The sequence below is a fragment of the Dermochelys coriacea genome, chromosome 13 (assembly GCF_009764565.3).
Source record: "Dermochelys coriacea isolate rDerCor1 chromosome 13, rDerCor1.pri.v4, whole genome shotgun sequence".
NCBI lineage: Eukaryota > Metazoa > Chordata > Testudines > Dermochelyidae > Dermochelys > Dermochelys coriacea.
In genome coordinates this window covers 17258126-17273557 of record NC_050080.1, presented here as the reverse complement: position 1 = coordinate 17273557, position 15432 = coordinate 17258126, and the positions used below count along the sequence as shown (strand labels likewise).

Genomic DNA, 15432 nt, shown 5'->3' with positions numbered 1-15432 from the left:
AAAAAAGAGGAGTCTCAGACAAAGAGATTGATTAGTTCTGGGAGTCTGGCAAAACAATGATTTACAGCATTTGTGCTTGCAGATCAGCATTTCTATTCATTCCCCACCCACGTATCATGGCTAAATAAAAAGGTGCAGTACATAAGTCAGGAGGTAGAAAAATGGTATTAGAACACACCATCCAAAAACATGCAGGAACAGACAAGGACTCTGGAGCAGTTAGGTAAAACGGTAAAGATCTCCCAGAAACCCACATGTGGGGGTTTGAGGATATTTCTAGTTGTTACCAGCATAGCTGCCGAACTCCCAAAGAGTGCAGTGTACACAACACTGGGATGGTGCAGAACCTGTAATAAAACAATAAGCTCTTCCTACCTCCTCCCATTCCCACAGGAAACAGGTTTTATAGATTGTAACCTGGAAGGAGGGGGCAGCATGGAGATGGAGTATAGGGAGGGGAGGAGAGGAGAGGAAAGGAAGATAACGAATCACAGCACTACTTACTCATAGAAGGGAGTCTCTCAGGACAGGTATGGTTTGGAAAGTAGGTAAAATCTTCAGGAAGAAAAGTTGTGGTTTGCAGAAAGGTTTCACTGTGGTTCAAATCAAGAGGATAATCTAGGGAGGGGAAAAGAAAAAAAAACTACTTGAGCTACAGGTTTTTCCATTCTCCAATATTCTATTACTAACAAAGCCATTTAGCAGACTTATTTCACAACTACAGTGTATTGATGGAACTTCAACTACAATGTACTGATGCATCCTGAACTGCAGGCATTTCCACACAGCTTTTTTCCTTGATATGTCATGATCATCAGTCTAGAGCATCTTGGCCTGGCCGTTTCAACAGACAGTGTGCACATGGCAACAGGTGAACATTTAAGAAATGTCCCAACATTTCTGCTAGGCAGAACAGCTGAGGCTGAAAGGATCACAAGACAAGCATATGGGCCAAGTTATGCAGAAGGTTAGATTAGACTATCAGAAAGATCCCTTCCAGTTTTGCAACCTATGAATTATTTGAGTTGCATCTTTTATTAGAAAAGATCAGATTAAAGCAATAGGTTGGGTGAACAGAAGCAAGCACTGCTTGGGTCACTCCTTTCCTAAGGGCACACATTCCAACTCCATCTCCAGACCTATCCTCCAAGCCTGGCAACTTCTCTCATGAATAAAAGGTTCCATATCTTGCATAATTCTACTTTTCATTCTCTTAATGTACCACAAATAAAAATAAAATAAAAATCCAGCTTTCGGTGCAGCCTTTTATTCAGTTAACTAAAAATAAAAGTCAAGTGAGGCTGACACTTCAGCAGGCCATGACAGTATCAGAAGAGCATGTTTCTCATCAGTATCTGAAGAACACGTTTCCACTTATTTCTCAATTAAGTGTAAATACATTTATTTTTAAAAGGTTCTGGGCCTCCAAGAAGTGTATTTGTTTTCTATGGACAATGCATCCTCTATTCTTTTCCAAAAGTGTATCACAAATAGCCACTTTAGGCAACTCCTGAGATCAAAGGGGAAGTTACAATTGCTTTCAAACATTAGGAAAAAGAAAAGGAGTACTTGTGGCACTTTAGAGACTAAGTGCCACAAATACTCCTTTTCTTTTTGCGAATACAGACTAACATGGCTGCTACTCTCAAACATGAGGAGAAACTTCTAAATTATCTGTACCTCTCGTAAGTTAAGGGTTTGAGGATCAAGACATTCTCTGCAGAATCTGCCTTTTGAGTGGGGTGACCAGATGTCCCAATTTTATAGGGACAGTCCTGATTTTTGGGTCTCTCTCTTATATAGGCTCCTATTACCCCATCCCGTCCCAATTTTTCACATTTGCTGTCTGGTCACCCTACTTTTGAGTCAAATGTCATCTCACTTTACAAAAGGGAAAAAGCAAGGGGACTGATTTTATGCCTCCTTTCCCCACTTAAGAATTATGGAAAAGTCATTTAACACCTCTTTGCCTAACTCGGGAGGAAACAGTTCCCAAATTGTGTTAAGTGCTGTGCAAACAGAACAAAAAGACAGTTCCTGCTCCCAAAGAGTTTACAGTTTAAACAGAGGTCATATAAATACACTGCACATACAAGTACATTGTATGACCTATTAACATCTCGTGGCCAGAACTGATATTCTTGCTGGACACTAAATCAGTCTGGATAACTATTTTATAAATCAGGGATTTTTTAATTTAATTTGTTTTTTAAAATAAATCCCATTTGAAATTAACCAGTGTTAATACCTAAATTATAATTATTAAAATAATTTAAATAAATCATCATGCTGAGTCAATGAACCCTCAAATTTTAATTAAAGAGGCTTTTAAAAAATATTATATACAAAAATCACAGGGAAACCATTTTTTGTCAACTCAAGCCTTAAATAATAATATAGTGCATGGCACTGAGATAAGTACCTATATTCTTTTCAGTCATTATAATGGAGCAAACACTGGTATTTACATTTTTCCAAAGCAAGTGCTTTCAGTTTGTTGTGTAAAAAGCTTCTGCCTTAATTACATTTGGTTCAGTCAAGCTAGCACGTGTAGAGAGACTATTTTCTTCATTTAAACTGTTTCATTTAAAGTTGAAAAACCAACTGGGCCACTAAGGGCCCACTAAGTTTGGCAACCCCTGCTCTATATCTTGCAACATTTTGCTCAGGTCTTTATAGACAGTATCTTGTACTGATGCATGAAGAGACTCAACTCCTTTTCTTTATGCCTGGAATGTGTAGGTATTGCCTTTGGTGTTTGCCAAAATGCAAGAGGGAAACATCTTAAAAGTTCAAGTTCATTAAACAGGCACTTGTTAAAGATTGTTTATTACCAACAGTTACTCAAATTGTAGCTTGCTTAAGCAGCGTCAATAAAGGTACATAGCTGAATGAAGGTCACAATATGCCAGCCCATTCCAAAAGGCAGCAAGAATGAATTACTCCTGGAGGAATTCTGCGCCATTGCACATATGCAGAATTTATGTCCCCCACACATTTCTTTGCTTCCCTGCAGAAAAATCATTTTCTAATGGAAAAGCAAAGGGAAACCACAAGAGCGGCCATACTATCCTCCCCAGCAGTATGTTTTGGGTGACCAAGGCAGCTGGCAGAGAAGTAAATCACTGTGGGGCAGGAGGTGGGAATGGGGAAGACCTGGCTGGTGGCTCCGGCCCTGTGCCGGTTCAGCTGCTCGTCCCAGCTGGGCTGGGGAGGACGGGACTTCCTCTTTCCCTGCACAGCATCCAGGGCTGGATCAGGCCCACTCACAGATTTCTTCCCCAGCAGGAGAAGCTCTGCGAACTCCCTCTACTTCCCACTCCTCAGTTGCAGGGGGAGGGATCCCTGTACAGGTAGCTGCTCCCCATGGATCCAGAGCCCCTCATACCCAAAACCTCCCACAGAGCCTCATCCCATCCTGCACTCAGAACCCCCCCACCCAAATGAGCCCCACTCCCCCCAAACCTGGACCACTCCAACAAGCCACTTGGATCCCCACCTCACCTGGATCCCCACCCCACTGAGCCCCACTCTCCCAGCATCTGAACCCCACACTGAGCTCTTCACACCCAGACCCCCCTACCAAACTCTATCCCCCGCACATCCAGACCTCCCATGCTGAGCCTCAACCACCTTCACCTGGACCCTCTTGCAGAGTCCCATTATTATTGCACCCAGAACCCCTCAACAAGCTCTTGTGCACCCAGAGCCCCCACTGAGCCTCCTGCACCCAGACTGCCCCACAGAGAATCTTCTCAACCCACACCTGGATCCCCCCACACTTGGATCCTGCCTTGTTGAGTCAGCCTGCCTGCCTGCACAGAGGGGCAGGGCCCTGGGGTGTTTCTGGGGCAGGTCCTGTCCTTGCTTTGTGTCAGGGTTGGATGCAGCCTCACTGCTGAGTCCGTGTCCTGCGGGGGAGCTGCACAATGATCTCCCACTTCTGTGCAGCCAGTGGCCTGTGCTCCCCAATGCTATGCTGAAGCCTCCACATTTATTTGCCAAATAAAATTTGCTTAATTTAAAAATATTATGCGCAGAAAATATATTTATTTTGGTGCAGAATGCTCTCACAAGTAATATCCAGTATATTCCAGTGGTTTTAAACTTTTATTCAAAATTTTTTAGGGGTCCACAAATTAAAAGAGGTGTGGACCCCTTTAGAAATTCAACCTGTGGTCTGTGGACCCCTATTATAGGAGCCTTAGACTGAAATATGACTGAACAGAATTCAACTATAAATCCTGCTGCACATACTCAGCATGGCATTTGACACATTTCAAAAAAAGGCGCTAAATGGTGGGCTTCTATGGTAACAACACTTCCGGGTTTTGATCTGTAGGTGGGGATATTTACATACTTTTGATTGATCAGAAAAACAAATCTTTCTGGGATCTGAAATTTTATTTTCATAGACACCTTTCGCAGACCCCTTAGACATAGTCTGCAGACCTCCAGGAGTCTGCGGACTAGAGACTGAAAACCACTGGTATACGCCACTGAACACAAAGCCAACCAGGTCTCCTGTTTAATAGGCAAAAACTGTTCGCATTCTACAGTAGTGGTCACCAACCCATAGATCGTGACTGACTGGTCAATCCTGGAGACTCTCCCAGTAGATCATGATCTCCAGCCACTAAAAGTCAGGCGGCGTTGCCACTAAGGCAGGCTCCCTGCCTGCCCTGGTTCCCCGCTGCTTCCAGAAGTGGCTAGCACTCCCCGTGGCTCGGGGGAGGAGTGGGGCACCAGGGGTCTCTGCCCGCTGCTCCTGCCTACAAGCACTACCCCCGTTGGCTGGGAACGGGGAACTGTGGCCAATGGGAGCTGCAGGGTGGTGCCTGCGGAGAGGGATAGCGTGCAGCACCATAGGTCCCCCCGCCCCTCAAGGGGCCGCATTGGCCCATTCTGGGAGTGGCATGGGGCCAGGGCAGGCAGGGAGCCTGCCTTAGCCCCGCTGCACTGCTGACCAGGAGCAACCCGAGGTAAGGATGTGTGTTTCTGTGTTACCCCTTCAAGAAAACAAAATGTGATTTCACAAATGTCACTCACTGCATCTCTAGAAAGCAGATGGAAGAAAAAGGATGCAGCCCTGAACCCATTCTTGTCTTGTTTTGTAAATACCTCAAAGTTACTAGAGGCATCTGAGGAGAGGGCCATATAGATTATTATATTTAGATCACTCTCTATATCAGGGATAGGTAACCTGCGGCACGCGAGCCGATTTTCAGTGGCACTCACGCTGCCCAGGTCCTGGACACCGGTCCGGGGGGTTCTGCATTTTAAATTTAATTTTGAATGAAGCTTCTTAAATATTTTAAAAACCTTATTTACTTTAATATATAACTAAACTATTATTGTATGTAAAGACTTATGGAAAGAGACCTTCTAAAAACGTTAAAATGCATTATTGGCATGCAAAACCTTAAATTAGAGTGAATAAATGAAGACTCGACACACCACTTCTGAAAGGTTGCCGACCCCTGCTCTACACTATATTATAGAGGGTGATCTAAAAGCAAACTTTCCTCTCCTGTGTCTACCCATGCATTTATTCCCTTCAAGAATAACTATTTAGACTGAATCACTTTCCAGTGGTAATAGGAATTCTAATCAAATTGACTTAATTACTAAAAATATACCTGAGTCATTAATGCTGCTGTTCCTCTTGGCATAGGCACTGCGGACCACCTGCTCATAAACCTGAGCTCCTATTGTTCTCATGTTCTCACGAATCATGATGCCTTGGGCTTGCATCATGAAGAGATAGGTATTCACTGCAAGAAATAACCAGAGAGATTAAATTAGCAGCAAATTTTATAGGTAGGAGAAACTCAAATACTTAACCCTTTTTGGAACCATTCTGCTTCACCTCAGTTTCCTTGTGTCAGGAAGCTCTTTGGGGGACACATGCCCAAGTTACCTGATGTGGGATGGGAAAGATCATACAATTTCACAAGACTACATCTAAGGCATATTTCAAAATATATCTGGAACAATAAAAGGAATTTAAACTATTTAGTCCTAAAATCCAGGACCGTATTTTATAGTTAGAGGCTACATTCCTACTAAATCCTGATACCACAGACATGTTTTTAGTAAACCAGGAAATACAGGATTTTGTAAGTGGGGGACTTTAATAAGAGTGAATTAAGGGTTTTGGTGCTGATGGTGCACTACAGCCTGATTAGTAACAGAAATCGGCACATAAATATGGAATTTATTCTATTTTCATTACCCTTGAAGCTCACCTTTAGTCAGTATACTAGCAAAACCTGTCTGTTGGGATGCTTAGAACTAGACTAGTAAGTAATAATAACTCTACCTTTACTAATCATGTATCTTTTTAGATGTTGCTAAGTCCCCTGTTGCCTTTTGTCTGGTCCCCTTATACCTTTTCCAAAGCCCCTATGCATCATGTTTAGACATACGCATTTTTGTGCCACCAGCGATTTTGGACAAAAAAGAATCTTTCAAAAATATATTTACCCTTACTGGTAGCATTACTAATAAATATAGATGGCATGCCTTTCCTGGCTTTAAGAGGAACATACAGGGAGAGCTTACAGCAGCACAGCTGTACGGATGCAGCTGCGCTGCTGTAAGATCTCCACCTAGCCACTCTATCCCAATGGGAGAGCTCTCCCATCGACACAATTAAACCATCCCCAACAAGCAGTGGTAGGTATGTTGGCAGGGGAGACTCATGCCGACAGTGCTGTCCACACTGGTGCTTCTGTTGGTGTAACTTAGGTCTCTCAGCACGGTGTTTTTTCCACACCCCGGAGCAACAGAAGTTATACCAACAAAAGTGCATGTGTATACACAGCCTTAGTCAATTTATAATTATAAAAAGTCTATTTGAACTGCACCAAGGCCACAGATTATAAACGATAAAAATGGATCATAGAAGCGAGTTACATTGTATAGGGCCGAGTTGTTCTACGGCTACCTTTCAAAGTTGTCCAAGAGAGTTTTTTAAAAAACACAGAAAAGAGCAGAGCATCTCACCCCATAGACTACCACTAGCCAGATGGCTGAAACCCCTACCACAAGGAGGGGGTTAGCCATGTGGAATGGAATAAGGGAAATTGGAATAAAGGATAGGAATGCAACATTCTGTAAGGGGATTTCTATCTATTTTTAAAGAAAATTGCTAAAAGAATTGTGTAGAAAGAGGAAAGTTTATACCTGGTCCAAAATTAAAAGATAAATAAGGCTCACTGACAAATTTACATAGGTTTTGTAAAAAGTGTGATAAAGTCTACAAACATGCTCATTCTGGTTTTATCTTTCATTTACATTTTAATATGCTACAATGAATAATTCCACAAAAGGCTGTGGGTTGGCTCAGGCAAATGTGATGCAATTTAATATTCTGACATGCAATTCTGCAAAAGGTAATGTATTAAAGAATACCTTCTGATGGCTCAGCTGATGAGACATGATTTTTGGCAAGTTCCTAGGACAAGGGTCGGCAACCTTTCAGAAGTGGTGTGCCGAGTCTTCATTTATTCACTCTAATTTATGGTTTCGCATGCCAGTAATACATTTTAACATTTTTAGAAAGTCTTTCTAGAAGTCTAATATATAACTAAACTATTGTTGTATGTAAAGTAAATAAGGTTTTTAAAATGTTTAAGAAGCTTCATTTAAAATTAAATTAAAATGCAGAGCCCCCCAGACCGGTGGCCAGGACCCAGGCAGTGTGAGTGCCACTGAAAATCAGCTCACATGCAGCCTTTGGCATGTGTGCCATGGGTTGCCTACCCCTGCCCTAGGAGAAGCAGGGGTTTCTGCCATTTGGATAATGACAGTTTATGGAGTGAGATGCCTTTTTACTTTCTGCACGTTGTAAAAACTCTTTTGGACAATTCAGAGAAGAGGGTACAATGACCTAAGTGTCAGCCTTGGCACATAAAAGCTCTCCTCAGTGTACATGAGAGTAGAGAGGTTGGGGGAAGAGTCTCTAAACCAATGGTACTCGGACTAGGCTCACGAGCCGCAAGTGGCTTTTAATGTGCCTCCTATGGCTCTTTGCAGCATGCTTTAAAACTAGGGCTGTCGATTAATCGCAGTTAACTCACATGACTAATTTTTTTTTTTTGAGTTAATCGCAGTTTTAATTGCGCTGTTAAACAGAATACCAATTGAAATTTATTAAATATTCTGGATTTTTTTCTACTTTTTCACACATTGTATTCTGTGTTGTAATTGAAATCAAAGTGTATATTATTTTTATTACAAATATTTTCACTGTAAAAAAGGTATACAAGTACTGTAGTGCAATCTCTGTCATGAAAGTGCAACTTACAAATGTAGATTTTTTTTTGGTTACATAACTGCGCTTAAACAAAACAATGTAAAATTTCAGAGGCTACAAATCTACTCAGTTCTACTTCTTGTTCAGCCAAATCATTAAGACAAACATGGTTGTTTACATTTACAGGAGATAATGCTGCCCTCTTCTTATTAACGATGTCAACAAAGTGAGAACAGGCATTTGGCATGGCACTTTTGTTGCCAGTATTGAAAGCTATTTACATGCCAGATATGCTAAACATTCGTGTGCCCCTTCATGCTTCAGCCACCATTCCAGAGGACATTCTTCCATGTTGATGACGCTTGTTACACACACACACACAAAAAAAAAAAAGTGTGTGAATTAAATTTGGGACTGAACTCCTTGGGAGAAAATTGTATGTCCCCTGCTCTGTTTTACCCACATTCTGCCATATATTTCCTGTTATAGCAGTCTCTGATGACGACCCAGCTCGGATGATGTTCATTTTAAGAACACTTTCACTGAAGATTGGACAAAACGCAAAGAAGGAACCAATGTGAGATTTCTAGATAGCTACAGCACTCAACCCAAAGTTTAAGAATCTGAAGTGCCTTTCAAAATCTAAGAGGGACGAAGTGTGGAGCATGCTTTCAGAAGTCTTAAAAGAGCAACATTCCAATGCAAAAACTACAGAACCCAACCACCAAAAAAGAAAATCAATCTTCTGCTGGTGGCATCTGACTCAAATAATGAAAATAAGCATCCATGGGTCCGCACTGCTTTGGATTGCTATTGAGCAGAACCCATCATTAGCATGGACGCACGTCCCCTGGAATTGTGGTTGAAGCATGAAGGGACATATGAATCTTTAGCGCATCTGGCAAATAGTTATCTTGCGACGCCGGCTACAACAGTGCCACGAGAACGCTTGTTCTTGCTTTCAGGTGACAATGTAAAGAAGAACCAGGCAGCGTTATCTCCTGCAAATGTAAACAAACTTGTTTGTCTGAGCGATTGGCTGAACAACAAGTAGGACTGAGTCGACTTGCAGGCTCTAAAATTTTAGTTTTATTTTTGAATGTAGGTTTTTTTGTACACAATTCTACATTTGTAAGTTCAACTTTCATGATAGAGATTGAACTACAGTACTTTTATTAGGTGAATTGAAAAATACTTCTGTTTTTTACAGTGCAAATACTTGTAATCAAAAATAAATATAAAGTGAGTACTGTACACTTGGTATTCTGTGTTGTAACTGAAATCAATATATTTGAAAATGCAGAAAACATCCAAAAATATTTAAATAAATGGTATTGTTTAATCACAATTAGTTTTTTAAATTGCTTGACAGCCCTAATTAAAACACTAGTTTCAATATTAATCTTTCACTATATTAACCAATTAAGTTATCAACTTGCAATAAGTTATTAACTTATTTGCTGCGAGAATATAAAAATATGTAACACTACGGATAAATGAAACAATGAATTCACACTACTGTGGCTCTTTTGGGTAACGTTGATCATTAAAAGAAAAGGAGAACTTGTGGCACCTTACAGACTAACAAATTTGAGTATAAGCTTTCGTGAGCTACAGCTGTCCCCCCCCCCCCCCCGCTCAGGTATTAATACATACTCTGGGTTAATTAGTAAGTAAAAAAAGTGATTTTATTAAATACAGAAAGTAGGATTTAAAGGGTTCCAAGTAGTAAGAGACAGAACAAAGTGAATTACCAAGTAAAATAAAATAGAACTCGCAAGTCTATGTCTAATGTGGTAAGAAACTGAATACAAATAAAAACTTCACCCTTAGAGGAATTCCAGTAAACTTCCTTTTACAGACTAGCTTCCTTCTAGTCTGGGTCCAGCAAATCACTCACACCCCTGTAGTTACTGTCCTTTGTTCTAGTTTCTTTTGGGTATCTTTGGGGGTGGAGAGGTTCTCTCTTTAGCCAGCTGAAGACAAAATGGAGGAGTCTCCCCGGGGTTTAAATAGACTTTCTCTGGTGGGTGGACACTCCTCACTCCCCTTGTGTAGATCCCAGCTACAATATGGAGTTTTGGAGTCACATGTCCATGCATGACTCAGAACTTACAGGTAGCAGCCATAAGTCACATGCTACCTTGAACATCCACAAATAGATTTCTTATGTGGATTGGAGCATTCCAAGATCCATTGTTCGTTTAGTGTTTCTTGACTGGGCACTTAATTTGCACATTCCTTTCTCAAGAAGCTGACCAAATGCTTTACAAAGGCTATTTAAAAATCAAGCCAGTACACAGCTAATACTCAACTTCAAATACAAAAATGATACATGCATACAAATGGGATTAATAAGCATATTTCCATAAAACCTTATGGGGTGCAGTGTCACAGCATCATTCATTAAAAAGGAGGCCCTCAGCACAAGGGTGAGCAGTAAACCAACAAAATACCTCTGAACCAAAGGACAAGGATTGAAGACCATACATTTTTGGAACAAGCAACTGGCTTTCTATGGCAACATACAGCACAAAGGCTCAACTTGGAAAACAAAAGGTTGGCTCATATCAGGAAGCTCCAAAGCTTATTATGCACCCACTCAGTCATTGAGAGCCCAGGTTAGAAAGGTTACTCTAGGGCAGTGGTTCTACTGTGCTCCTTTCAGAGTCTGATTTGTCTTGCGTACCCCCAAGTTTCACCTCACTTAAACTACTAGCTTACAAAATCAGACAAAAATACAGAAGTGTCACAGCATTCAGTTATTACTGAAAAAATGCTTACTTTTTCAATTTTACCATATAATTATAAAATACATTGATTGGAATATAAATACTGTACATACAATTCAGAGCAGTATAAACAAGTCATTGTATAACATTTTAGTTTGTACGGATGTCACTAGTGCTTTTTATGTAGCCTGCCATAAAAACAGGTAAACATCTAGAGGAGTTGACATACCCCCAAAAGACCTGTGTGTACTTCCAGGCATTAGGGAACTGCACCCACATTCCCCAATACAAAGTTCTAAACTGAGGATATGTCTATACTACAAGCACTACAATGGCCCACCTACAGCACTGCAACTACACCACTGTACCCCTCAAGAGTTGATGGCACAATTCTTCCATCGACCTAGCTGCGTCTACAGTGGGGGTTAGGTCGACCTAATGTCACATAGGTAAGGCTGAGTTTGTCACAGAGGTCACGGATTCCCTGACTTTCCATGACTTCTGCATCAGCTGGTACGCCTGGCGCGGGGGCTGCCTGAGTAGCTCAAGCAGCCCGAGCAGCTCAAGCAGCCCGAGCCAGGCGCATTGGCCACTGCTGGGGCAGTCTCAGGCCACTGCGTGCCCTCCTCCCCCAGCAGCAGGAGTTTGGGTGTGGGAAGGGGCTCAGGGCTGGGGCACGGGAGGGGGCTTAGGGTGGCGCTTACCTTGGGGGGTTCCCCAGAAGCAGTGACATCCCACTCCTTCAGCTCCTAGGTGGAGGCATGACCAGGCAGCTCTGAACACTGCCTCCGCCTGTAGGCGCCACTCCTGCAGCTCCCATTGGCTGCGGTTCCTGGCCAATGGGAGCTGTGGAGCCAATGCTCGGGGTGGAGGCAGCGCGCAGAGCTGCCCAGCCACACCTCCACCAAGGAGCTGAGAGGGATGTCGCTGATACCAGGGAGGCAGGTGTCCGTCCATGCCCCCCGACCACGACACCCATCCCCGAGCACCTGCGATGCCCCCCAGGCTGCTTCCCCCTCCCCCCCAAGATTTAGTCAGGGGTAATTAGTACAAGTTATGGACAGGTCACAGGCTGTGAATTTTTGTTTACTGCCTGTGACCGGTCCATGACTTATTAAACCATGGGCGGTGGGTATAATAAGCCAGGGGAGAATCTGCCTCTCCAGTGCGTCCACCGGAAGCCCAGTTGCGGGGTTTGGCAACAAAGTTTTTGCTTTATTATGCCGCATGCAAATTCTGGGACTGCCACTTCAGCCACCCTGCTTGGGCCGGGGCGCCAATCCTGCAGCCAATATAGTGGCCAATGCCAGGCAAACAGAGGCTAGGGACACTTCAGAGCACGATCTGCATCCCTGTCCAACCTGGCTAATAACCATTGCTGGACCTATCATAACTATTCAGTATGATTTCAATAGCTCTTAAATAAGATTTTATTCTCTCTTGCTACAAATAGATTCTAGAGTCCATAAAAAGATTTGTTATACAGGTAAGGTAAGCCTTAAAAGTCTGGTTTCAGAGTAGCAGCCGTGTTAATCTGTATCCACAAAAAGAAAAGGAGTACTTGTGGCACCTTAGAGACTAACAAATTTATGTGAGCTACAGCTCACAAGTCTGGTGAACAGGAGGAGCAAGCAGTGCAATAGAACTGATCATTGAGGCTATAAGGAAGGATAGGCAGTACTACAACTAAACAATGGCTTCCATAGGCTTGGTCTTAACATGCAAGAAAAATTAAATATAGGAAGACTAGGTCTACATTTGGTTGCAATACAATTTGTATAAAAAAAAAAACTTAAGTAGAATTGATTTCCCTGAATGTTAGTCTGCAATTCTGAAACTTTAAAATTTAGCTATTTATATTCTAATGTATTGTTAAAATTAAGGATATTTGGGGCTTACTGTTTTTAAGGAAGCATTTGTAATAATACTTTGCCTACCTGTCAAAGGATACATTTAAAAACATTTGCTGAGCACTGGGAGATGACAGTCTCTCTGGTTTATACAGGGTGAATACATACACAGAGAATAAGTAATTTCTCCAAAGTCACACAGCAAAGCAGACCTGGGATTAGAAGGCAGATGTGCCAACTCCAAAGCATCTTTAAAATCAGATCATACTCACTCCCCCCTAACATCTGGCCCACATACTTTTTGAGTCATAGGTCCGAATGCCTCCGGTATTCAGGGATTTGTAGGTGCTTTAATACCTTTTGCTAGGGAAAATTTGTTGTGCATTGAAAAGCACTGACAGAGACTAAAAGTTTCCCATGCCTTAGAGGTGCATCATACAAAAGGATGTATAACTGATTTCCCTTTACAGATCTGAGACCTGGGGGCTCTGTTCAGTACAGTAAAGCTGTGCAACCCTTCACCTCAGTAATTTTGGTGGCAAAATGGTAGGTGGTGTACATTAGTGACCGTTCCACTTGCAGGTGCAAAACATCAAAGCAGACTGAATGTTACGGAAGTAAAGTACTGTGGTTCCTTCTCTTCCCTTTCATAGGAAGCACACAACAGGTAGCATGCTAACTACTCAGTTTAAGATACTTATCCACATCATGCTCAAAGTCATAGAAGGTAGGTTTTAGATATGCCTCTTTTTGTGCAGTTTTTAGTTTGGACGCATTAGGAGATAGGATCAGTTCTGTGACTTGTACAGCACCATGCTATTTGCTGATTCTGAACAAATGATTAAGAAAGCCTTTATTTCAGTATGCCATACTCACTGGAAATAGTTCCATCAGGTTTCGTGAGTAGTAAGAACAAATAAGCATAGGACCCAATGCCTACTTCCTGCTTAAAAACACAGAGGCTTGTCCAGTTTACTGAGTATTCTGTTTTTTCCCTGTTCCATTTAATAGGTTAAATCAGGGGTCGGCAACCTATGGCACGTTTGCCAAAGACGACACGTGAGCCAATTTTTAATGGCACGCTGCTGCCTGCCAGGTCCCAGCCAGCTGCCAAACCCAGGCCGGGACCCCGACAGGCAGCAGCATGCCATTAAAAATCTTGCCCGCCCCGCCTGCTCTTCTCCACACCCCTGCACCCCCTTGCGGTGGCACGGTGAAGAAGCTTGGTCCTGCTGGCTGCTGCTGCAGGGCAGGCGAGCTCCCCCTCCTCTTCCCCCAGCATGTGGGGTTCCTGCCCCACCTCCTCTCCCTCCCTGCCACCCATCAGCTGATGGCCCTTGCGGGGGAGGGGGAGGAGCAGAGCCGTAGCCCGCTCGTTGCTTTGGGGAGGAAGCAGAGAAGACATGGGGACGGGGCCATGAGGGGGTGGGTGGGGGGGAGGGGAGAAGAGATGTGGAATCAAGGCATATCCCCTCCAGCCCCCTGCCGTAAGCAGCTCTGGGCAGGGCGCTGGGAGCACCCCCACTACCTCAGCCCACCCTTCCCAGCCCTTTGCCCTGATCCCTGCACCCCCCACGACCCCAGCCCTGACTCCAGCACTCCCCCCACATACCCAGCCTCCCCCCATGCCCCGACTCCTGCACCCTCACACACCCGCAGCCCCCTGCCCAGACTCCTGAACCCCCCACACCCCACGCCCTGACTCTTACACCCCCCACATTCCCACCCCTTGCACCAAATGGGAGATGTCCTGGTAAGCACTCCACACCCAAACCTCCTACGCCCCACTCCCCAACCTGATCCTTCACCCCCAGCCCTGTGCTCAGTGCACTCCCACCCTCAGCTCAGTGCAAAGAGAGAGAGGAAGAGAATGGGCTAGAATCAGGGAGAAGGTAGGTACCCACTCTATGTGGGCAGGGCCAGAATCCCAGACCAGCAGCGGGCTGAGCTGCTCAGCCCACTGCTGGTCTGGGATCCCAGCCGCCAGCCCTGCTCAGCCCGCTGCCTGTCTGGGGTTCTGGCTGCCAGCCCCTTGCCAGCCGGGGCCCTGGCCGCAGGCCCCCCACTCAGCCTGTCGCTGGTCTAGGTGAACGGAACCCCAGGCTGGCAGCAGGCTGAGCGGGCCAGCGGCATAAGATCAGTATTTTAATTTAATTTTAAATGAAGCTTCTTAAACATTTTGAAAACCTTGTTTACTTTACATACAACAATAGTTTAGTTATATAATATGTAGACTTATAGAGAGAGACCTTCTAAAAAACATTAAAATGTATTACTGGCACGCGAAACCTTAAATTAAAGTGAATAAATGAAGACTCGGCACACCACTCCTAAAAGGTTGCTGACCCCTGGGTTAGATGATGCATAACCTAGTAGAAGCTGCAAGACAAGACACTGTCTACTTTCATGAGATTGCAGCAAGAATCCTTAAGACTGTCCCAGCAGTTACCATCTCATGGAAAATTGAAGCAAGAAAAACAAGTTTGTTTAAATCTGAGATGGCTGACTGTCATTTCAGATATTAACCCCTTTGGTAAAATGATTAGGGGGATACCTGTCCAGAAAACAGGCTGTAATGCCAACATGCTAA

At 43.5% G+C, this 15432-nt stretch overlaps 1 protein-coding gene across 4 annotated transcripts in view; it reads right to left on the bottom strand.

Moving 5' to 3' along the window:
• Positions 1-15432, bottom strand: part of B4GALT5 (beta-1,4-galactosyltransferase 5) — a 72260-nt gene that overhangs the window by 13446 nt on the left and 43382 nt on the right. For all 4 annotated transcript variants that reach the window (XM_043496261.1, XM_043496259.1, XM_038369242.2 and 1 more), the window contains 2 exons: positions 5640-5774; positions 505-618 (listed from right to left, as the gene is read on the bottom strand). In XM_043496261.1, coding sequence (XP_043352196.1) covers positions 505-618; positions 5640-5774 — 249 coding nt within the window. The remainder of the gene's footprint in view (positions 1-504; positions 619-5639; positions 5775-15432) is intronic.